The sequence below is a fragment of the Chiloscyllium plagiosum genome, chromosome 7 (assembly GCF_004010195.1).
Source record: "Chiloscyllium plagiosum isolate BGI_BamShark_2017 chromosome 7, ASM401019v2, whole genome shotgun sequence".
In the NCBI taxonomy this organism is placed as follows: domain Eukaryota; kingdom Metazoa; phylum Chordata; class Chondrichthyes; order Orectolobiformes; family Hemiscylliidae; genus Chiloscyllium; species Chiloscyllium plagiosum.
Window position 1 is genome coordinate 22806798 of NC_057716.1, and position 24730 is coordinate 22831527.

General features: G+C 40.7%; 1 protein-coding gene across 8 annotated transcripts in view; it reads right to left on the minus strand.

Moving 5' to 3' along the window:
- agap1 (ArfGAP with GTPase domain, ankyrin repeat and PH domain 1) overlaps positions 1–24730 on the minus strand; it is a 765714-nt gene that overhangs the window by 126180 nt on the left and 614804 nt on the right. For all 8 annotated transcript variants that reach the window (XM_043693252.1, XM_043693251.1, XM_043693249.1 and 5 more), the window contains one exon: positions 19186–19347. In XM_043693252.1, coding sequence (XP_043549187.1) covers positions 19186–19347 — 162 coding nt within the window. The remainder of the gene's footprint in view (positions 1–19185; positions 19348–24730) is intronic.

Here is a 24730-nt window from a genome sequence, read left to right on the forward strand (position 1 = left end):
AGGGAGAATATGCAAATGTCACACAGTTACTTGGAATTGAACTCGGGTCCCTGGTGCTGTGAGGAGCAGTGCTAACCACTGTGCCACCATGCTGCACCTCCAAGTTCAAAATCCTTTGGGGATTCCTTACTACTTACAAGTCCCATTGTCATAGGAGCTAAATAGCATCCAAGGAAGGAAGAGGAGAAACTTGATCCTCCACATTGACTTATGAAAATTCTAATATAATCATTAGAAGGTATTTTACTTTCTGATCATTTTCCCTGATCCTAGATTGCAGTCTGGATAATAAACCTGCTGCTAGCCCTCCATTATTGTATCTTCTCTCTCTAATTGCAATATTAACGTATGTGGAGAAAAGCCTGGCTGATTTCTCCTTCTCTGATTGACCCTTCCTTCCACCTCGGTTTCTGCTGCAATTATTCTCAAGATCAGGTTGCACCTACTTCAGACGCTCAAGAGATAAGTCAAGCTCTATTAACGAGTGGTACAGTGCCTTAGCTCAGTTGGAAGAGTGTCCAAATGAGAATTTCCCAGCAGTTTGCTCAATAATGAAACAATATGCAAAGTGACAATGGAGGGGGGAAGAACTAATTTGTATGTTTTACAGGATAAATGAAAGATCCTTCAGCTTCTTTACTCTTCAAAATAATTCTTTGCTTCAATATAACGAAGTCTGTAAATACAATGCATTTGTACGTGTGTTAGTGTATAAGGGCTGTTGTGTTAGTGTGCACTAGCATATGTTTTATTTTGTGTTTGTTCTAATCTGCGCATGTTTGATTGAGTTAGTGTTTTAAAGAATGTGTATATTACTGTGTCTTATTGTGTGTTTTCTGTATCAAAGTGTTTTGCATCTCAGAGTGTGCCTGTGCACATTTGTTAGTGTATGCATATCAGTTATTGCATGTGCTTTAGTGCATGTTAATGTGCACGTGTGTGAGACCATTAGTGTGCATGTTAGTACATACTTGTGTTAGTATGAATTTGCATGTGATAGTATAAACTGATATTTAATGCATTAGTGTGCTTTACTGTGTGTTAGCTTCTATATGCATGCATTAACATGTGTGCTACTGTGTGAATTTAATTGTGTTGATACGTATGATGCATGGAGTGTATTAGTGTTGGGTTTGAGTGAGTTAATACGTGTTAGCATGTGTCAGCCTGTCAGAATGTGATTTAAGTGTGAAAATGTTAAGGTGTGTTGCTTCAATGCATATGTTGGCACTTGGGAATGTGTGTCAGTGTGTGCATGAAATATGTTAGTGCTTTTGCATGATGTCTGTGCACAGGTGTGTTACAGAATAGTTACAGCTTTGCACATTGTTCTTTGATCCTTGCATTTGCACCAGCTCTTTGCATAAGTCATTCATTTAGTATCGATATCCTTCCGACTTGGCATCGTGGCCTCCTGGCCCAGTAGGACAATCTCTCATAGTCTAAAAGTGTTGCACTGGAAAGGCACAGCAGGTCAGGCAGCATCCAAGGAGCAGAAGAATCGATGTTTCGGGCATAAGCCCTTCATCAGGAACATACATTCCTGATGAAGGGCTTATGTCCGAAACATTGATTCTCCTGCTCCTCATTTGTTGTTTGACCTGCTGTGCTTTTCCAGCGTCACACATTTCGACTCTGATCTCCAGCATCTGCAGTCCCCACTTTCTCCTAGTCTCTCAGCCCAGCATGGTAGTCTTTCGGCAGTACATGGTGGTCTATCAGCCTGATATGGCCTCAGCGTGGGACATCTGGTCACAAGGTAATTCCTCAAAGTGTGGTCCATCATGACTAAACACTGAAGAAAAACTGTAATATTTAAACTTTCACCTTTTTTTTTTAGTTTCTACTTAAAACTAAGAAGGGCTTAAATGTGTAACTTTTAATCGTATGTCATACATTTTACACTATACTTTTATTACTGCAATGTTTAACTTTGTTCTGTCTTGTTACATTGTACTGAAGATGGCACTTTGAATGGCGACATTATACACTTTTCACTGTACTCCTGTACTTTTGCATTTGAGCACACGTGACAAAAAAATCAAATCAAATTCCCCTTTCCTGTAACCCTACACATTCCTCCTTTTCAGATAAGTCCAATTTTCTTCTGAAAGCTTCAAATGAATCTAGTTCCACCAGATGCAAGTTGGAGGCAGAGTAGGTCGTCTGAATGCATCTGCGTCAGGCTGGCTTTATTCTTTTCCCCCTCTTGTTTTGCATCTTTTTCCTTTTTTCATGTTGTGGCAACAGTAGGCCTGGAGTGTGGACTCATGGACTTGGTGGGTCGTGGCTGTGGTGGAAGTGGTGCCCAGAGTGGGGACTCCTGGTTGCGGTAGGAAGAGTGGACTCTTGGTGTGGTCACCTTTGCTGTACCCAGAACAGAGACTCCTTGAGGTTCAGGACACATTGCAGAAGCACTGGTTTGAAGATCCCTTGTACAGAAAATGAACTCTGATTTATGTAATTTCTTCTTATTCTTTTTGTAACTCAAAATGGCGTGAATTGTGGCGTTAAAACACTTCTCACTGGTTCTTTCTAAATATGTGACAATGAATAACTCACTCACATACTCTGGCGGTGCTTTACACATTGTAACCACTCAAGTGAGATCTCCCCTCCTTAATGTTGTTTCTGCTTCTTACACCAGCTACTTTAAATATGACTCTCTCAATCTCAATCCTTCATGAGTGGGTACGGCTTCTCCCTACCTAGTCTGTCTAGGCCCTTCATGATTTTCAACACCTCCACTGGACTCTGCTCAACCTCCTTTCCTCCAAGGAAAACAAGTCCTAACTTCTCTAATCTATCTTTGTTTTTAAGCTCCCTAGAATTCTGGTGAATTGTTTCTGCCCCTTCTCAAATGTCCTTGCATCCTTTCCAAAGTGCAATGCTCAGAACTGGACATGGTACTGCAGCTGAGGCCAAGAATGTAATACATGGCCTTTTATAAGCTGAGCATAACCTCCTTGCTCTTATCGAGAACAGTATATTTGTCATTAATCACTCTGTCAACTAGCCCTGTCACCTGAAATGAATAATGCACTTATATACCCAGAACTTTCTGGTCTGAAGCCCTTTTAGAATTGTGGCCTTTTTAAAATATTACTGTTCCAACTCCTACTCAAAGATCGAGCAATGAAGGCATGCGTGCTAAACTACCTTTTTAACCACCCTCTTTACCTGTGATGTAAATTTCAAAGAATTATGTAGCTGAACCCATAGGTTTCTCGTTCTACAACACAGAGCCCTACCATAAGTCCTGCCCTTGTTTGTTTTACCAAACTGCAATACCTCACATTTAGACAAATTAAACTCCATCAGCCACTCCTCAGCCTATTGACTCAATTGATCAAGATCTCTTTAAAATCTTAGATAATCTTCTTCACTGTCCACTGTACCACCTACTTTGATGTCATCCACAAATTTACTGACCCACGTCTCCTATATGCTCATCCAAATTATTTATATAAATAACAAACAAAAGTTGACCCAGTACGGACCCCTGTGGAACACTGCTGGTCAAAGCAAACAACATCAACCACTCTTCCCTCATCAAGCTTTTTGGGTACTTCCTGAAAAAATTGAGACATACAATTTTCCTTGCGTAAAATCATTCTTACAACCCCTAATCATTCCTTGCCTTCCAAAAGCATGTGAATCCTATCTTTCACAATCACTTCCAACAACTTACCCATCACCCAGATTCATCAGTCTGTACTTCCAAGCCATTCTTAAATAAAAGCACAACATTACCCACCCTCCAGTTCTTGGGTACCTCATCATGGCTATAGATGATACAAATATTTCTGCTCATGGCCCCGCAATTTCCTCCTAATATACGACAACATCCTGGGATACACTTGATCAGGTCCCGGGATTTATCAACCTTTATGTTTTCTAAGCCCTCCAGCACTTCCTTTTCCGTAACGTGAACTGTTGCCCATGTGTTAGTGCTCAATGTCTTAGTGCGCCTATGTTTGTTCGTGCATGTGTATATTATAGTGAGTGATGTTTACTGAACTTCATTCAGGACTTGAGCACATCTCAGGCTGCCTGCACCATGATTTGTTTTTAAAATTCAGAACCTCCACTTTCATTAATTTTCAGGCGACCCTAAAAATTTCAATCAATTAAAAATTATAACCATCCATTTTCAGAACGACTGCGTGCTGCCTACTGCTGACCTGGCTGTGTGCCAACATGCAGACAAATGCTATCAGTTTTTCTGACTATCACGAGTGCACAGAGGCCATGCATAATTGACTAAAAGATGGGCTAAAACTGTGGCCAATCAGTATGTGATCAAAACCCGTGGAATATTCAGTGCTTCTTGATTACAGAATACATATCCTTTGCTCTCCTCCCCTGAACACACCATGAAATCTCTTCAAGGTCCAGAGTACCATAATATGTTCATTACTGTCATGCAGTATGAAGTGCAGACTATAGGTTTCAGGTTAGAGTCTCATACTTCATAAGAGCAATTTCCTTTTATTTTACTGCATTTGAGATTGCACTCCATTAAAGCACGAAGGCAAAAGGGCTGCTTAACGATCATCGCAGAGCACACAAAGCAGAATATCTGTTCTGGAACAATAGGTGTGGTTCGACGAGAAATAAGGCTTTTATTCCCCTGGGTGGCTGCAGTAAACCTTTCAGGAGTAAATGCTGAAATACCTGCACCCAGAAAGTAGTAGGTGGCAGTCAGCCAAAAAATAGTCCCAGCATCTGGGAAAGGCAGCCCCTTTCCTTCAGAGCACCTTCTGCAGAAGTTTCAAGGCAACAGTCGGGAACCTAGCCAAGAGATCTGTTTCACTGCCATTAAGCCTCCTGAACGAGGCTTCATGCAAGCCCAGGCTGGGTTTGCTTACAGAATCTCCTATTGCCCACACTTTAGTGGGGCCTTCAACTGATGTGATGCCTAAAGATTTATGCCTAGGGATTTAGAGTTTTTTGAATGTGGTCTATGAAATAAGATCAAAGTCGCTTCAGGGTGAAACGAGCAGCATTCACATCAGCATAGGTGCCTCTTCTTAGAATACTGCTGGCAATTACCAATGATAAGGTGCTGCTCCCAATTTCCACTTAAATGGAATGTGAACCTTTCAGATACTAATGGTCATAATGGCAAGTGGGGGAAACCACAGAAAGGAATCATGTCTGCAGCCCTCACTGATGATCTTCCAACCTCTTTTGGTCTGAACATTTAGGGAGTTAACCTCTCTTGCCATTTTCCCCTTCCTCTTTTTCATGAGTGCACTCCAAGCCACATTGTAATATGACAGTCTCTGTGGGTAGTACTCTTGCTTCTCTAATGAAGTTGAGCTTCAGAGATCCGAGCACAAGCTCAAGGCTGATACTCAAGTGCAGTACCATAGGAGTGCTGCATTGCTGAATGCGCACCTTGCAGATGAAGTGTTAAATCAAAGCTCTAGCTGCCCTCTCATGCAAAAAAATTTTAATGGCACTATTTTCAAGGGGTTTTCCCAATATTGCGCCACTTTTAAGAAGTGCTACATAAATGCAAGTCTTTTGCTTGCGAGAGCTACTTTGGATCTATCAGATGCCTTCTCTATCTTCACCGTATAATGTGAACATCCAAATGTCTCATGTTGCTTTTTATCTTGTCACTATGTTATTATGCGAATAGACAAATGGCATAGAATAATTCCTTCATATTGTCATTCCCTCTTGTTGGCTTTATACATTTCAAAATTCTACTGGCTTTTATTTTGATGCAATCCCAAAAAGAATGTTGTAAGGAAATGACAGTGATACTTCTAATGGTTTAGTCAGTAATAACTGTATGTCAATGAGCAACAGAAATCACAAGGTCTTAGATGGAATTCCAGCATCTGCTAAATTAGCTGATCTTAGCCGAGGTTGGATGGAGGGAGTAAGAGACAATGTAAAAGAAAATGAATTACAAAAGATAGGAAATAAAACAAGTATGACCCTTGAATTAATACAGGACCTGTCAGGACCCCACGCCAGCCCAAAGTGCTTTATTGCCAATTAAATACTTTTGAAGGGTAGTTACTACATTATTTAGGAAACTCAGCAGCCAACTGGCAAATTGAATCCTAACCTTCTGATACAGGAAACTGCTAGGAGGTTTCACAGGTTTTTGGGGGGTGGGGGGGGGGAATACAGTTAACAGGGCTTTCTGATTCTGATCATCGTAGAACCTTTGCAGGACAGGAGATCTTTCAGCCTGTCATTTCTGCGTTGGCTCTACAAGTGAGCAATTTATTTAACACCACTCCACTGTATTCAAGCAAAAACCACACATTTTTTTTCAGATAACAATCCAATTGGCTCTTCAATGCCTTGACTCACCTGCCTTCACCACATTCTCAGGCAGTTCTGCATTGATTTCAGCCTGGATATGTATTTGCAAATCAGGTTAGGACTATAGTAATGTCCATACATGGATACATATCTCCCTCTTGTTCGTCTTCTTAACCAACTCAAGTAGTCAGTACAGTGTTTATGTTACTGAACTAGTAATCCAAGCGTATGCATGAATGCTTCAGAGATGTGAGTTAAAATTAACTGGAGAATTCAAATGTACTTAAATAAAGATGGGAATAAAAAACTAGTAATGGAGGTTTTGAAACTTCTTGATTTTCATAAAGACCCATACAGTTCACAGATGTTCTTATCTGGTCTGGCCTATATATGACTCCAGATGCACAGCAATGTGGCTGATTTTTAACTGCCTCTGAAATAGTCAAGCAGCCATTCATTTGTATTGAAAGCGGTGGTTCAGCACCACCTACTCAGGGTCAATTAGAAATAGAAATTCAATATGAGTGCAATATCCATATTCCATGACTGAATGGAAAATGTGAAGAATTGGGTAACTTATGGAAGCTGTACCCCACGCACCTGAGGAATTGTGTATAGCCTATGGAAGCAGGTTGGAAGGTAGCTGGGGTGGGGCCAACCTGGAATTGAATGGAGAATTGTGGAGAGATGTTCAGCCTCTTTCCGACTTCAGGGGTCAATCAAATGCCAATTAATGGTCACTTCTCACTGCTGCTGGCATTCTAACCAAGGGTTGGTGCTGGTGGAAAGGTCTGGAGTTAGCCCTACTCTTCATGGGACAATGCACAGGAAAAACACGTGGACATTCTGCAGACTCAGTGGAGGATGTCCTCTTGATTGGACAGTCAGTGGTCCATGGTTGGAAACCCTGCACTTAGTGCTAATCCAAGAAAACATACCAGAGACCCACAATCAACCAGAACCCCAGCTTCCAGGGCATGTCTGAGCATGCCCATAAGATTTCAACAACTCTTTCCTGGGTTCTCGGACCACCTCCATCATAGCTAATCCACACTGGGTGCAATTCTGTAGTGAGTGCTAAGATTAAAGAGCAGCAGGTGGGCCTTCACTCTTAAAAGGATGTGCATCCTGATGCTGGTCAGTTAATTGCCCAATGTGCAAAGGATTGGGGTGTCTGGAGACAGCCCAGGCACAGCTCCTGTAGATTCTCTGGCCCACATGTCCGCCAACATTAAATTCAGTTCCAGAGTCAAGCATCTTCAGCAGGTAATTGGGAACGTTTGGGAAGATCAATCAGTTTTTCTCTTCCTTTATTCAAATGTTACCTGCCATAAGTCAGCCCATTCCTCGATCTTGCTCTAGACTAACGTGGATGCCTCCATTATCAGGGGAGTTGTGTATTCAGTTGAAAATCACAGTGAAAATTCCAGTTTTTAAAATTGTGACTGAGGGATTGATGTGGACATCAATCGCAAGGCCAGTACTTGTTGCCTATCTCTCATTGTCCATGAACTGAGAGGCTTGCATGGTCATTTAACAGCGCTGTTATGAGTTAGCTCCTTTGCTGTAGGTTTACAGTCACATTTGGCCAGAATAGCTAAGAGTATTAGTGGACCAGGTGAGTCTTTTAGAAGTTCAAGGCTTCTAATACACATGGGGAGAAAGTGAGGTCTGCAGATGCTGGAGATCAGAGCTGGAAATGTGTTGCTGGAAAAAGGTCAGACAGCATCCAGGGAACAGGAGAATCGACGTTTCGGGCATAAGCCCTTCTTCAGGAATACACATGTGCCAGAGTGGATAAGGATGGCAGATTTCCTTCCCTAAAGGATTTTAGTGAACCAAGTTGGTTTTTACAATAATGGATTGTGGCTTGATAGTCACTATCATTGAGACTAACATAGAATTTCAGATTTATGTATTCATTCATTTATTCATTCACAGGATGAGGGCATCGTTGTCCAGGCAGCATTTATTGCCCATCCCTAATTTCCCAGACAGCAGTTAAGAGTCAACCATGTTGCTGTGGGTCTGGATTCACATGTAGGCCAGGCCAGATAAGGATGACAGTTTCCTTCACTAAAGGATATTAGTGAACCACATGGATTTTTTCAACAATCGACAATGAATTCACGGTCATCATTAGACTCTTAATTCCAGATATTTTTAGATGAATTCAAATTCCATCATGTGCGGTGGTGGGATTTAAATCTGGGTCCTCAGACATTATCTGAGCCCCTCGGTTGACAGTCCAGCGATAATTCCACTCGGCCATCGCCTCCCCTATTAATTATTAATTGAATTCAAATTACAACAGCTGTCAGGGTGGGGTTTCAATTCTCATCCACAGAAAATTAGTCTTGACTCCTGGAATATTACTTCAATGACATTTGCATTGTATCACTGTACGAAGACCCGGGAAAGGACAGGGAAAGTCAGTATGCTCAACAGGGCCGCAGGAGCTGAGGCTAGTAAAAATGTGTCTGCAGGGTATATGAGTGAACAGAATGAAAAGTGAGAAGATGGACTGAATCATCAATCTCATCTTTTCTCCATCACTTTCCACCCTATTACAACTGCTCTAACACAAGTCCGGGAAGACTAATCCAGAAACTCAAACTAATTCAGGGGACAAGGATTCAACTCCCATAGCAGCCAGAGGAATCTAATTTCAATCAATTATTCAACCAGGCATTGAGAGCTAGTCTCAGTAATGGTAACCATGATCATTGGCTATCCACAGAACCCAGCTGGTTCAATTCTGCTCTTCAAGGAAGAACATCCTAACCTGGTCTGGCCAAAACACAACCTCAGAAGAACTGCAATGTGGTCGACTCTCAACAGCTCTTTAAAATGGCTGAGAAGCCACTCAGTTAAAGATAAGTCAAAACAAAGGGGCTGCAGTGGTTCAAGAAGGCTGCTCACCGTCACCTTTTCACAGGAAATGAGGGACAGACAAACAATACTGGTTTTGCCAGCGATGCCCATATACCATGAAAAGAATAATAATAAAAATAATTTGAAATTGAAAGGAAACGGTATCTTTCATGGAGATACAAATTTTGACTTATTCTTTGCTCTGAGATTGGTAATGTAAATGAGAATGATTGCCTGGTTTTGGCTGGTGGAATCCTGTGAAGGGTTGCTGAGATGTGGATTAATGTAGTTTGCAGACCAGGGTAAAAGATGATTTTCTGCGCTGCACTTGATCTGAGAGAGATAGCTAATAAGCTCCAAAGTCACTTTGCACTGACTGCCCTGACCACAAGATACTCCCATCATTTCAAGTTCACAATATTTTATCAATGATTAAAACTACAGATTTAAGGTCTTTGCCAATATACCTGAATGGATTGCAAGCTGATTGACTGGGGTAGATTGTAACAAGGATACAAGTCATTCCTAAGAATACTTGCTTTAATAAATAAAAACTTCCAACTTATATACATATCAGGAAAACGCACTTTGGAAGAAGGCCCCATCATTTGCAAATACTATAAAACACTGAAATCTTTTAAAGGAAAATCAATTGTAAATACAACTCGAAGAATTCTCATCATCTTCTGGTCAGTTTTTGGAATATCTTAGCTTGGAAATGAAAACTTATGATGCTATTGAAGTAACCAGTGGAAAGGGTTTTTGGGGCCAACGGTGAATGGGAACTGATTTATATCAATAGACTAAACTAAAAAAAAACCGTGGATGCTGGAAATCAGAAAAAAACCCAACAATTGCTGGAAAAACTTAAGCAGGTCTGGCAGCATCTGTGGAGAGAAATCAAAGCTAACATTTTGGGTCCGGTGATGGATCAATATTTCTATTTTTGTTTCATATCAATAGAGATAATTGAGAAAAGACTGGTGACAGGAGGAGTTACCGATGTCAACAGGCTGCAGGATCTGCATCAGCTGCTGTAAAGATTCAGTTATAGGAGGTATTACCAGCCCAATATGGTGAAAGGACCAGACTAACAGCAGTAGAGATATAGACTGTTAAGCAGGACAATGACTTGTAGGTTTAACTGAGCTCAATATGGTGAGGGAGCTAGAATGATTAAAGTTATAGGATAATTCAGTGATCATTTAATTTCAACCACAGAGAGCAATTCAGCTCCCTTGCAAATCAAAATTAATTCAAGCTGTAGCTCACTCCTCTTATGAGCAACACCTGATGATCTCAGTTTAAACAGGAAACCATTCAAACTCAAGATCAACTGAAAGAATGAGAGGTGCTTTTATAGGTTAAGGTGGGGGAGAAGGAAGAGAAAGTCAATGATAATTCTTTAAAAACGGTTCTCAAAGGAGTCCTCATTGTGGCACTTCTCTCTAAGTGCTGGTTATGAATGACTGTAATTAGGCTGGAACTTACATAAATGGTATCTTTATGTCATGTTGTTCAAAATGGGTTTCGCCAATATGAATAATTATGCGAGTGCACTTTTGTCAAAACATACTTTCTTTATAAAGCAACGTTTGCAGTCTTGCACTGAAACAAGTGAACAGGATTTTATTCTGTGAGTAAGCTTTCATCCTTTCCATCTGTAGTCTGTGTTGAGCCAAGACCGATTCCCACCCCACCCTCTCCTCCTCCTCCACCAGAGAAGGTTCAGTAAGTCTCCTGACTTCAGTGATTTATAGATTTTAAATACACCAGTTATGCAGTTTATTGAATTTGTATACTCACCTGCTCTTTAGGAGGCAAGTCTGTTGTGTACTTAACCTCTTGCTTTGGCAAATAATGAGGTAACAGTCAATTCATTTTGTGGAAGTTATTCCTCTGATCAAAATTCAGCACTGACAAATGTGAACATGTGTGTCATTGAAACATTATTTGTTGCCAAGCTGAATGCAGTTGTTTACCAACTGTCATTAAAGACTTTGGAAAGGCACCTGATGGGCCCTTGGGAATCAGTTACCCTGTCATCAATTATTTATATAAATCAGTGGCTATTCATCTCAGAGTCTGGCAAATCAAGATTACATGTCTAATAAGGAGTTTTAATCTGTAATTTATAATAAACCCTACAGCATTGTCCTGATCGGTTCTGAAAATAGTTTCAGCAGCCACTAAAAACTGGGCCTAAAGTCAAGAACAGAAGTCAGAGGGCCAGTGAGATCCCATGGAAGAGATAACCTCTGGCAATGGAAGCAGGGACAAATCCTCCAGGGTTGGGTACAAAATTTGAAATGTCGGTGGGGAGAGGGAAGAGAAGGGAAATGATGAAGAAGTGTCAATATTCTTCACATCATAAGTAACCCCTGTTAGAATATGTTATATATGAGTATGAATAAATTACATTGTAAATATTTAGGAGTTTGATTAAAACATCAATGCTTTCAACTTCGCCGATGACATGCAGATACAGTATTAAGCCAAGCAGATCCAGCTGGGATGAATAATCTATGCCAAGTTACTTGGTTTCAGATAAAGCGGTAATTTACCTCACCATCATTAGCAAGTGGATTAAAAAAATTAACTTTCCCATTGCAACCACGAGTGTTGGGAAAACACTTGTTATGCCCACCACAGCTGAATGGTTCATTCCCCAATATAGTGTGAAGGATAGCTATTTTACACATGATCTTGAAAAGCAATTGAAGCACCTCACTTGAATCAGCACTTTCTGGAGAGAAAGGAACAATATTTTTTATGCCCTTTGCAAGACACTTATTAGATCTCAGGTGAAGTACTGCATATGATTTTGGCTGCCACACTACGGGGAGGCTGTGAATTCTTTGGAGAGTGTGCAGAAGGGATCAGAAAGTTCGGTCGAGGATACTGAAGATCGTTCTCCTTGCAGAGTGGATTACAAAGCGGTAAAAAAGATTTGTAAACTTAGCAAATATGATGCAAGAAGAAAACAAATTTTCCACACAAGTGGTTTGGGTCTGGACTACACTACCAGGAAGTGTCACGGAAGCAGAATCAATCAAGGCTTTCAAGAGGTTATTGGATGTCTACTTGAATAAAAACAATGTGCAATGGTGTGGGGAAATGTTGGCAAATAGCACCAAGTCATAATGCTTGCTGGAGAGCTGTTGCAAACATAATGGGCCAAATGGTTTCCTTCAATTCTGAGATTCTGTGACTTTTTGAACTGAAGACAAAAAATCCTAATTTTTAAAAGGAATTTTGCTCACTTTTTCTCTACTGACCAATTGAAACATCCAGTGGTACATAACGTGGCTTACAATAAATGGGTTTGGCAAAATAATAGGCAGACTTCAGGAATGGCTACAGATGATCAACACAATTTGAATTATGGCGAGCTCAGCAACATGGGTGGCACGGTGGCACAGCACCAGAGACCTGGGTTCAGTTGCTGCCTCAGGCAACTGTCTGTGTAGAATTTGCACATTCTCCCCATGTCTGCGTGGGTTTCCTCCCACAGTACAAAAATGTGCTGGTTAAATGAATTGGCCATGCTAAAATTGCCCGTAGTGTTAGGTGAAGGGGTAAGTGTAGGGGAATGGGTCTGGCTGGGTTGTGCTTCGGCGGGTTGGTGTGGACTTGTTGGGTTTAAGGGCCTGTTTCCACACTGTAAGCAATCTAATCTAAAACCTTTTTAATCATTCTATCGATAATATTAGCAAAAGAAGCAGAGCAAGCATAATACCAGGTGCTCTTAAAAAGGCTCTAACAAATGCAAGTAGCGAAAGTTCAGATGACTAGGAAAACTTTAAAAACCAATAAAGATACAAAAACGTAAAGCTTGCAGTAAGGGAATACAGGGAAAGGATCATCTGAACATACAAAATAGGAGCATAAGTAGATCATTTAAGCCCTTTAAGCTTGTTCTGCCATTCAATAAAATCATTACTGAATTTTTTGTGTTTCAAGTTCCACATCCCCTTTTACCTTGGACTTCTTTGCTAAATATGAGTCTACGTACTTCCATCTTAAAAATACTCATTGGTACCACTTCAACCGCCTTCTAAGGCAATCAGTTCCAAAGTCACATAATCTTCAGCAAGATAAGATATATATTTGATCTCTGTACTAAAAGGATGACACCTGATTTTAAAATATTGTGCCCCTAATTCTGGACTCACCCAAAGATAAATCACCTTTTCGCATCCATTTTGTCAAGACCATTCAGGATCTTATGCATTTCTGCCAATTAACCTCTCGTTCTTCTGAAACAAGCCTAGTGTCTCATCTTTCCTTGTAAAACAACCTGCTTATTCCAGGTAACAATCTCATTTACTTCCTCTGAATGATCTCCAACAAATTTACATCCTTCTTTAAATAAGGAGACCAAAACTGCACATAGTACTTGAGATGTGGTCTTATCAATGGTCTGCACAACTGAAGCATATCACCCCTACTCTTAGTTTCAGTTCCTCTCAATAAAGATATATCAAGGTCGAATTGCAAAAAGGTTTCTTAAGTATTAAGACAAAGAGAGTGGAAATTGGAAATCCATGTCCTTTAAAGCCAATGCAAGCCAAGTTAAAATGAACACAAATGACATGGCAGACTTGATGAATGAGTACTTTGCATTCATATTCACAGACACAGTGGTCCTCCATCATGTTGGGCTCAACAGCATGGAGACCACTTCTAGAAAATTCAACTTCAGCAGGCCATGTCTCCCACATGGATGACGATAGAATCCTAATAATGTTTCCTATGGAGAACAGCCTCAGGGTAAACTGCATCGAGGTTGCAAGTACAAACAATATGACGGAACGTTAAAAAAAGGAATTACAGACTTCTCCATTACAGACTACTGCTCTTGGGAAAACACGAGCGTTGTCTGACCCAGTTGGTGGAGAAAGTGCTGAAATTTGCTTCAAAGATCATCCACATTGAACTCTCAATATCCAACATATCAGAGAAATGCCATTGGTGGCGCAGCTACAGAGACTCTCCCAAACACCAACAATGACAACCCAAACTTCAAGATCAAGCTAATCAGCTTGTTTCATCAGGAGAGGATCCACAGAAGGCAATGTGATCATATTCAGTTTACATAAGTTTGAATAAAAAGCAGTCTAGTAGGAAGGTTCGTATTCATAAATGATAAAGGCAATATATAGTAGCTATAACAGAAAACCTAAAAAAAAGTCTCAGTGAGGAACTTAATGCGCTTTGTAAAAACTAAAACAAATGTAATGGAGAAAATAGTATGGCTTAAGATAGACAAATCTCCAAGGTGGATTCTTGAAGGTAGACTATATTCGAATCATCTGACGAGATTTTTGAGTCAGTCACTGGGATGGTGTCTACAGATGTTATTGAGACAGGCAACGGAGTTTTATGTAAGAGATGGTTTTATGTAAGAGACTATTGGTACAAATGACAATGCCTAAAATTGGAAATAACCTTGTGACATAGGCTGGTGATGGGCAAGAACTTGGATAAAGGAATAAAGTTTAAGGGAATATTCTAACTGGTAGAATTTGACAAATGTGTTTAAACTGATGTGTTTTATGCGGAGACTGTTGGGCGGTAGGTGAGGACAAGGGAGACTCTGTCTTTATTGTAATATGGCGGGGTTTAGAGCAGTGGAACAGGGAATAGAGGTGGTGTGGTGGAGGGCTGTCTGGATGACGAAGGGAGGTAAAGTAAGTTGTTCATAATAGATGGACAGCTGGGATGCTCGCGACTGGAATATCTCCTCATTCGAGCAGATGCTGTGGAGGTGGAGGAATCGGGAGAATGGGATGAAGTCCTTATAGGATACTAGGTGGGAGGAGATGTAGCCCAGGTAGTTATGGGAGTCTATGGGTTTGTAGTAAACGTACATCTGGAGATTGTTGCTGGAGATGGAAATGGTGAGGTCAAGAAAGGGGAGGGTGATGTTCGAGATGGACCAAGTGAATTGGAGGACGGAGTGGAAGTTGTGGGCGAAGTCAAAGTCATCCAACGCATCATCCTCAAATACTTCCGCCAACCCCAAATAGACCTCACCACCAATAACATCTTCCCCTCCCCACCCCTCTCTGCCTTCCACAAGGACCGTTCCCTCCGACAGTTCTTAGTTCATGCCACCCCTGCCACTGAACCCCCAGGTACTTCCCATGCAACCAGAGAAGATGCAAAACCTACCGGTACACCACTCCCCCTCACCTCCATCCAGGGCCTTAAACAGTCCTTCCAGGTGAGACAGAGGTTCATCTGCCTCTCTTCCAACTTAGTTTAATGCATCAGGTGCTCCAGATTGGTCTTCTCTACATCGGAGAGATCAAACGTGAACTTTGGGAACAGTTCACCAAACATCTCAGCCAGGTCTGCGGGGTCACCCGGAACTTCGAGTTATTGCCGATTTTAATTAGCCCAACCACTCCCTTTTTGTCATGACCATCTTTGGCCTTCTCCATTGCCAAAACAAATCACAGCTCCTATTGGAGGAAAAAAACACCTTATCTTCCATCTGGGTAGCCTACAGCCCGGAGGACTCAACATTGGGTTCTCTAATTTCAAATAACCTCTCTCTCCATCCCCCGACTCCCATCCAAGCCCTTTCCCATCCCTTCCACTGCTCCCTGCCACCAACCGGATTCATTCTTCCCATTGACCAATCTACCTATCTTCATCTATCCCCACTCCACCCACACTCACTCCCAATCCTGAAGGGTTACATCCGAAATGTCAACTTCTGCACCTCCTAATGCTGCCTGGCTTTGTGTTCTTCCAGCCTCTTGCCTGTGTACTTTGGATTCCAACATCTGCAGCTTTTTTTGTCTCTAACCAAGGAATGTCACTTCACAGACAGTGATATATTACTGAAACATAGTCACTGCTGTCATATAGGTTAGCTGCAGCAACTGTGCCCTCAAGAAAGTCCCACAAAGCCGTAACAATATTTATGGGATTGTTTAAGGGGTTTACGTTAGCCAATACAACAGGAAATTTTTCCTTTTGTTCACAGGTCATTGCTGGCTAGGCCAGCAATTATTCTTATCTATAAATTGCCCAGAGAGCAGTTAAGGGTCAATCGCATTGTTCTGGGCTTGGTGTCACATGTAGGCCAGGCGAAGTAAGGGCAGTAGTTTCCTTCCTCAAAGAAGGTTAGTGAACCAGTTGGGTTACGATGACAATCATGGTTGTTTCATGATCATTGGATGGTCACCATTACAGAAACTCTTAATTCCTGACTTTTATTGAATTCAAATTCCTTGCTATGGTGGTATTCAAACCTGGGTGTCTTGATGAACAGTTTAGTGATAACACACAAGGCCATTGCCTCCCCAGTTATTCCTACTCTTATTCAAGTAGTGGTGTGGGATCTTTAAATTTGAAACCATGGTGGCGTATTGGCCTAGATGTCGTGCTCAAGTCTTTGCAGTCGGGTCTTGAATCTGCATCTACCTGATTCAATGCTGTCATTGCTACTGCTAAGCCACAGTCACATCACAATAAAATAACTACGGGTTTCAAATCAACATTTAGTTGAAGTTCTTGGCAAGGATTTGCAGTTTATCCAGACTGTGGAAACCCTTGTGCAGTATCCAGAACTTTTAAATGATGACTGAGTCTTGTTACTGCACTCAATTAAACTTTCTTCTGAAAGAAATACTAATGGAAGTTTCAAATATCTGGAACCAATAATGAACTTTAAAGCTCAGCAAGTTAACGATTGATTAGCCGATCTGAGCGATGTGTGAAATGAAAATGCAAAAAGAAACACAATTTCTTATCAATTTAATATTTTGAGTTATGCTTGCTGATTTAATCACCTATCATAGTAATTGCAATTTTTATGGTTTAAAGAAAGAGAGTTAATTTTTTTTTCATTTGCATCTCTTCTAAAGCCTGGACTCTTGACAGTTAGATTACTTGCAGGTCACATCCATTTGATCAGCTCCACAGAGCAATTGTGCAGTGGTAAGGCAGGGCTGACCAATCCAGCAAATCTCTGACTGCAATAGCATCACAGCCCAACACAAGTAAAATGGGATGGGAGGAACTATTTAGCTGTAATAGTGGTGGACCAGAGTGCTGCAAGATTTACAGCATGTAGCATCACTGCCACCATCCCACTGCCCCAAACTGGATCGACAATGTAGACATCAATAAATCTGATATTGTAAGCAAGGACTTCTCCTTTTCTAAAACACTGGCATTTTGACGCTGTTCTGTCATGAGACTAAGACTGAATCACGTGACACACATGTAAACTTTATCACGATGGATATCACAATAGATAACATAACGTAAAGAAGCATCTCAAAACATTTCATTGGAACATAATTGATTAAAGAATTTGGCATTAAGCGACAGAGGAAGATACAGTATTAGGGCAGATGATGTAGCTTGTGAGGAGTGTGTTAAAGGAGGAAAGTGAAGTAGAGAGGTGCAAGAAGAATATTCCACAGCTTGGGGCAAGGTTACATGAAGGCAAGGCCAGCAAGAAGTGGTGTGATTATAAGTGGAAATCAATCTTTTCATTTAGCCAATGCCATATATTAGAAAACCATTTCATCATGTACAACAACAAAGGTTGTTTATAAAGCACCTTTACTTTAGTTAAACATCCCTGGATGATGGAGGTACAGGAGCATTAACAAAGAGAAAGAAAACATGCAATCAAACAGAATAACAACACATTGTGCACGTCAACCACAGCAAAGAAATAACTTTAGGCATGTACCAGATCTATGACCCATCTGGCAAAACTCAACTTGCATTTGAATTCATGCCATTATTGTGGACCTAGCTTTGGGACATAGACTTGATAATCATCTGAGACCATTTCAAAGTGGTGCCTACATGCCTCCAGAAATCTTCTCCTGACACTTCAGTGCTGGCAATTAAAGATCCGGTTTCTTGATGAATTATTGTTTTAAAGGATGTATGCTACTCAGAATCACATTTCAAATCCACTTGTATTACAGCTACAATTTCAGATGGCATGATTGAGGGAAGGGGCAGGTAAGTATCAGATCCTGTTGAGTTCCAATCTTCTCAGAGAGAGCAATATGTACTAAGAACACCAACAAGGGTTGTGGGAAAACACTAATTGATGATGTCTCTCAGTCTGTTAGAACCTGAAATTTACCCAGGGACTAAGTGTTCATCTGGCAGGGTGCTCTGTACAAGAGCACCTTTAAAACATCTCAGAACATTTCTGTCTACATTGAAGACACTGCTTGAAATCAAAAGGCTAGTGCAAATCATGCTGAGTTTGTAACATCTGCCAAAGTAGCAGCAGCACTGGAGATCATACAACTGTCCTGAATTTCAGCACAGTTCCTGAAATAGAATGAAAACTACTAGTGTTACAGCTCTTCATCAATCCCTAATGCCTACTCTTGGAATTTATGTTAAGTAGAGCATAGATTAGATCACACAATGTCTTCCAACGCCAAATATGACAACTGACTTTAACTGTTGTACAAGAATGGCAATTCTTGAACAACGGTGACACTTGAGAGGACCATTGACCAGAGGAATGGAGAAAAGCATAATGTGTGTCTCATCTACCTAACCATGATGTTTATAGTTGCCCTATTCACTGGTCTCTCCTCGGCAGAAGAATGCAACAGTAATCTGAATTAATCACCTACAAGTCTTCACAAGAAACAGAAACAGAGATCTGCACTCCAAAAGCTCAACTGTCTTTGATAAGTTACTATGGGATGAATATATGAAGCATAATCCCATTACCAGCTTTCCAGTGTAAGAAACATCAACACTAATGACCACCAACACTGAACTGATTCAGTCATCCAACACCACATAAACAATTCTACAAATAGGCTGTGCTTACAACGCACCAGTTTGAGAAACCTGTCAAACTCGAGAACAGGAGCACACAAGCAGGAATTTGAATGGTTGAAAATCCTAGACTTTTGCTCCCTTCCCTTAAATTAATGACCCTCTAAACAATTTAACTGCAGTCAATGATAAACACTATTAATGAACAATAAAATACAAAGAGTAGGTTACCTTCAGCTGTGCCGGAGATGCCATCTGCTTTGAAATTACTGGTGCTCTTCTTCCTGCGATGCTTTTTACGGTTGGCGTGGGGTGAAGGTGGAGGCTCTATCTTGGGACTGGTGGTGCTTGATATGCTGGGGCTTGAACAGACAGAGTCTCCCAGGCCAGTATCTTCAACAGAAACCCAAAACATCATGAGAAATAATTCAGTGCAATGATTTCTGAACACTTCTAACACATTGTTTAAAGACAAATCCTTATCGCAGCAAACTGGGGTCAACATCTGCAATACTAGACTTGTTCGTGGGCCCTTTTTTCCCCAGATAGACAGAAAAATAGAGAATGACTTTCATCACATCCTTCCTGGAGTCAATAAAGATGCTTAGGGTGCTTATTGTTGCTTGGGTATGTAGACCTGTGGCATACTGATAATGTCCCTGTTTCCTGGCCAAGGGTTCTGGGCTCAAGTCCAAATTTAGGACATAGTGGTCAAAGACGTGCGTTGACAACATGGCCTAACAGGTTGATTGTTTGTTTCTAAATCCTTTCGATCTGTCTGGTGGTAGGCAGGAAGGGGGAGAATCGCCTAGTTGGCCTTCAGCAGAAGGCAATGGCAAACCACTGCAGAACCGTGGAAAGCTTAGCCATGGACAATTCAATGGAAGTCCACAGTTGCCAACACTTTCTTAGTAAATGGTGCCTGAAGAGACACAGAATGCTGACAGACATCTCCTCGAAGATTTTCTCAGATAAAGTCATTGAATTATTAAGGGATAGAGGAAGCCATTTGGCCTATTGAGTACAAGCTATGCTTCTGTAATGCAACCTGATTAGTGCTATTACCAATTATTTAGCTCTATGGAAAGATGTAAAACTTAGGTCTGTTCGAAAAATAGCATCCATATACTTGTGAAATATACCAAATGCCCTCCTGCTCCATGTGGCCTTTTCACAGGCCTATCTGGGTTGAGGTCATGGAGAGACAGAACCTTGAGATATATGTATATATATATATATATATATATATATACATATACACACACACACACACACATATCATAAAATTGAACCTGCAAATCCTGACATGTGAAGGATCCTAAGTGAAATCATTGATTGGAAAGGTAGTAGTAGACTCAAGACTGGATCCCTGGTTGGGAATGGTGCTTGCTCCAAATCTTTGGGCAGGGAATTGATGGTAAATAGTAGCACTCAAGAAGTGACTCGTAGGCACATAGATGTTAATGTATCAAAGAGATTCACCTGCACCATATTCTCAATGAGAGCCATGTTGAAAGATTTGAGGGATAGTAAAAGCTGCAATGTTGTAATTAAATTTCCAACTATTTTCTCTTGAGCATGATTGAGATAAGAGAACAAGATTGGTGAGTTTGCAATCACAGTATCCTTTTTTGAAAATGATCCCCAACACTGTGCTGTGGACACACAGCTATTGGTTAAATCTTCCATTTCAGTTGTAGCTTGCCTATATTTTATATACTATGTCCTCTCTCCCCTACCCTTGCATTATATGTTATGAAGAGGGGGGGGGGGGCAGTATCATGTCACTCTCAGTCTAACAAAAAGGTCACTGAACTGAAACAATAACTCTGGTGCTTGTTTACATGTTGCGTTCCCACTGAGCGTTGTTCAGCATTTACAGTTTTTATTTATTGTTTCTCGCATTCACATTATCTTGCTTTAGTTCACCTGTTCCTCATTACTCTATTTGTGAATCACACAAATCCCTCATTTATATTACAGAGGTCACTCCAGGCTCACTGCATTGAGCATGAGTAGCATCAGGAATAGAACAGAAAATTGACACAGGAAAATATATCAGCTGCTCACTGACATTCTGTTCACTGAACCCCAAGCTGTGCAAGATTTGAAATGCACATATTTGGTAAGAACTGATTTGGAGGATTATTTTTAAAAATTGTGGCAAGGTGATGTTGCAATGAATCTTTACATCACTAACAATAATTGCTCTTCAAAGTATTTTGCTGTATTTTATAGTAAATGATATTACACTTTGAGCAGATCAAAGGAGAATTATGATACTTGGGGGGAATATTTTTTGAAATCCACTTATCAATAAACATTGGTCTGGATTTTGAGGTAGTAATAATATTGAAAATATCAGCATTCATGGTCATCATTCCACTGAAACTGACAGAAACCTCTGGAGTCTACATGTGCAGAATAACACACAAATTCTGTGCTTCTGTAAAGGAACGGCTGTTAAGGATTCCCCATTGAACTTCCACTGCTTGACTGCAATCAGAGAAATGAACAGACTTCATTTCTATTTGGATACTTTTGGGCTTCACTGCAAACTTCCAGAAAAACATTACACCTTGTTTAAGGAGATGTAACTGGGCTCATAATAGTTACTGAGTTTCATAATTGCTACTCGACACCCTCCCAGGCATACAATAGCTAAATATCTCTGTGGAATGTCAAATTTCTCCATAAATGAGATTTTTTTTCCCTATTTTACCTGCAATATTAAATAACCTCTAAAGACTTATTTTGCTATCTGAAAAATTTAAATATAAAAGTGAAAGGTTTTAAGCACTTCTACTTTCTTGATTTGCTACTTCAGTAGGATTGTCTGTTTAACCAGTTGATGTAAACGTTGTTTTATGTCGGACATCCTCTTGCATCTGATGCCAGAGTAAAAATGCTTCTGAATGTGCCCAACAGATTGCTAGATCTTTGTAAATGGCTTTCTTTAAAATCAACAATGAATGTCTTGTTTCTCCACTGACTTCAAATCTGGTATTGGCATTCAAAATACTTACATCTCTCACTGAAGGTGATCATTGGAACCGATGACTGGAACTCAGTTCAAATATTTTCCAAATACATGAATTTCTAAGTTATTGGCTCTGAGCCCCAAACCCCAGATCAATCAATGTATAATTTTCTCTATTAATAAAAAAAACTCTGATCCTGTGCAGAAGTGCTGAACAATTGTCCGTTTGGCTGTTATGTTGATTTCTATTATACTCAATTTAAGCTCTAATGATACTGCAGACAAATACTTTCCACTACTTTCACCTCAAAAAAATTCAACAAATGCACTTTGCTACCTCCCCCTCAATTGGAAACATGCATTCACCACAGCCCTAAATCATTATCATTCAGTGTAGCATTGAGGTGGTGAAATCCTTTTCTTTAAATTCCCTTAAGGGCTGCTTCCTACTTCTTCTAAACACTACTATGCTCAGAACGTGGTTGCACGTACAGCTGGAAGCAAGCAATGTTTTGGCACACAGGCCTGAAGCAGATCCCCGGAGTTGCCACAGATGAGCACTAAGATGTTATCTTTCTATGCAAGATTACTTTTATTACACATTACAGTGATGTACAGCAGGAAAGCTTCATTTTTTTAAATGGACTGCATTGATGGGGATACACAGAAGAGATTCACTCACTTCACCTTTTTTTAAAAAAACCTGCCACAATTTTCTTTGAAGGATACACTACCCTTATTATCATCAGTGGTAGCCTTAGTCTTTCAGATGAGAATATTAAAACAAGACCCCTGCCTGCCCTGTTGGTTGGATGTTAAATACTCCATGATTTAACTTCAAAGAACAGCTGGGAAGCTCTTCACTCTACCTTGGCCAATATTTATCCATCAGTGACAATGAATAGATAACTTGTTTCAGCCACTTTTATGACACAGAGAACAAGGGCAGCCGATTTGCTTTTCGTGGGATGTTGCGCCGTGCAGACTGACGATCATATTACTACATTATAGCAAGATTACGTTTCAGAATATTTCACTGGTTGTAAGGTGCTTTGGTACATCTTAAGGATATAAAAGGCATTACAGAACAACCTTGATTACCTGAATGAGACGGGCAGGGATTACTTTGTTCAGATAACTAAGAGTTCGGATAATGAATTGTTCAGATAATGGATAACGTTTTATTGGACCTTGAGATCTTGTTTACATAATTGGAAATTCCGATAATTGATGTTCGGATAATCGAAGTTGTTCTGTATGTAAATGGAACAACTTCTTTGTTTTCTATTGAGGCTATTGAGATTATAGATGTAAGGTGAATGGCTTTCCAGGATTTGAACTTCAGGTCAGGAAATCAGTCTTACGGGAGTAACTTGTATTTGTAGGCCCTCGGTTGTTTTCTATCAGGTAGTGGCTGATGGGTCTAAGGTTGTAGCTCACTTACATTTTGCTTCTGCCCGTGCCTGGCCTGAAAGTGATAGCAGTGCCACTGTGTAGATGAGTGTATTGGACATTATGTGGTTTACACCAACTGTTCTATGACAGCACTGACCTCCCTTTGCCCTTCAACAAGGGCATCATGGTGGGTCAGTGGTTCGTAGTGCTGCCTCGCAGCACCAGGGGCCCTGGTTTGATTCCAGCCTTGGGTGATTGTGTGGAGTTTGCACATTCTCTCAGTGTCCGCTTGGTTTTCCTCCCAAAGTCCAAAAACACGCAGTTTGGCCTTGCTAAATTGTCCTGTAGTATCCAGGGATGTGTAGGTTAGGTAGATTAACTATGGTTAAAACAAAATGCAGGATTATGGGGATAGGTTCAGGAACGTATTTGAGTGGAATGCTCTTCAGTGGGTCAGTACAGATTCAATGGGCCAAATAGCCTCTTTCCACAGTGTAGGGATTCTATGACAATATTTACATTATAAAATGATGAGCTGCAGGCCAATCTCAGTTTTAAAACCTCAGCTGGTCCCCTGGAAGGCTCATGATATCTGTATCATCCAAAGGGCGGTGGGCATAAAAAAACACAAGGTTACAAACTGGAAACTAACTACCACATATACAGCACACCTTCAATTGGATCTTGGCTGATCTATGTCTTAACTCCATCAACCTCCTTGGTTCTAAATTTAAGGTTATGCCTTTGCTCTTCATCCAGAACTTCCTTTTGGACCTTCTGCTGTTCCAATGTCTGTTAAAATCCACTCAGCTTCAGAGTCCAAAGTGTAACACAGACAGCAAAACAAACACTGATGTGGAAAAGGAACAACAAAGTGATTAACTAAGCTTCTGATTCCAGAGTTTGGCACTGCTGAGAAAATCTTGAACCTCTCCATTCTAGATTTTTGTCTGTTTATTCTGAACACCACCCTTTTTCCAAAATTTGCACTGTGACTAATGACAGAAATAGAATCACAGAATTATTATGGAGCAGGAGGCAGTTATTTGATCTATTATGTCTATTGTTGTTCTGTTTGCCGAGCTGGGAATTTGTGTTGCAGACATTTCATCCCCTGTCTAGGTGACATCCTCAGTGCTGGTTGTGTCGTTTCGTGGCTAGTTAGTGTTCATGGATGCGGATCGTTAGCTGTCTTCCTGTTTGTCCTATGTAGTGTTTTGTGCAGTCCTTGCATGGGATTTTGTACACTACATTGGTTTTGCTCATGCTGGGTATCGGGTCCTTTGTCCTGGTGAGTTGTTGTCTGAGAGTGGCTGTTGGTTTGGGAGAAAGTGAGGGCTGCAGATGCTGGAGATCAGAGCTGAAAATGTGTTGCTGGAAAAGCGCAGCAGGTCAGGCAGC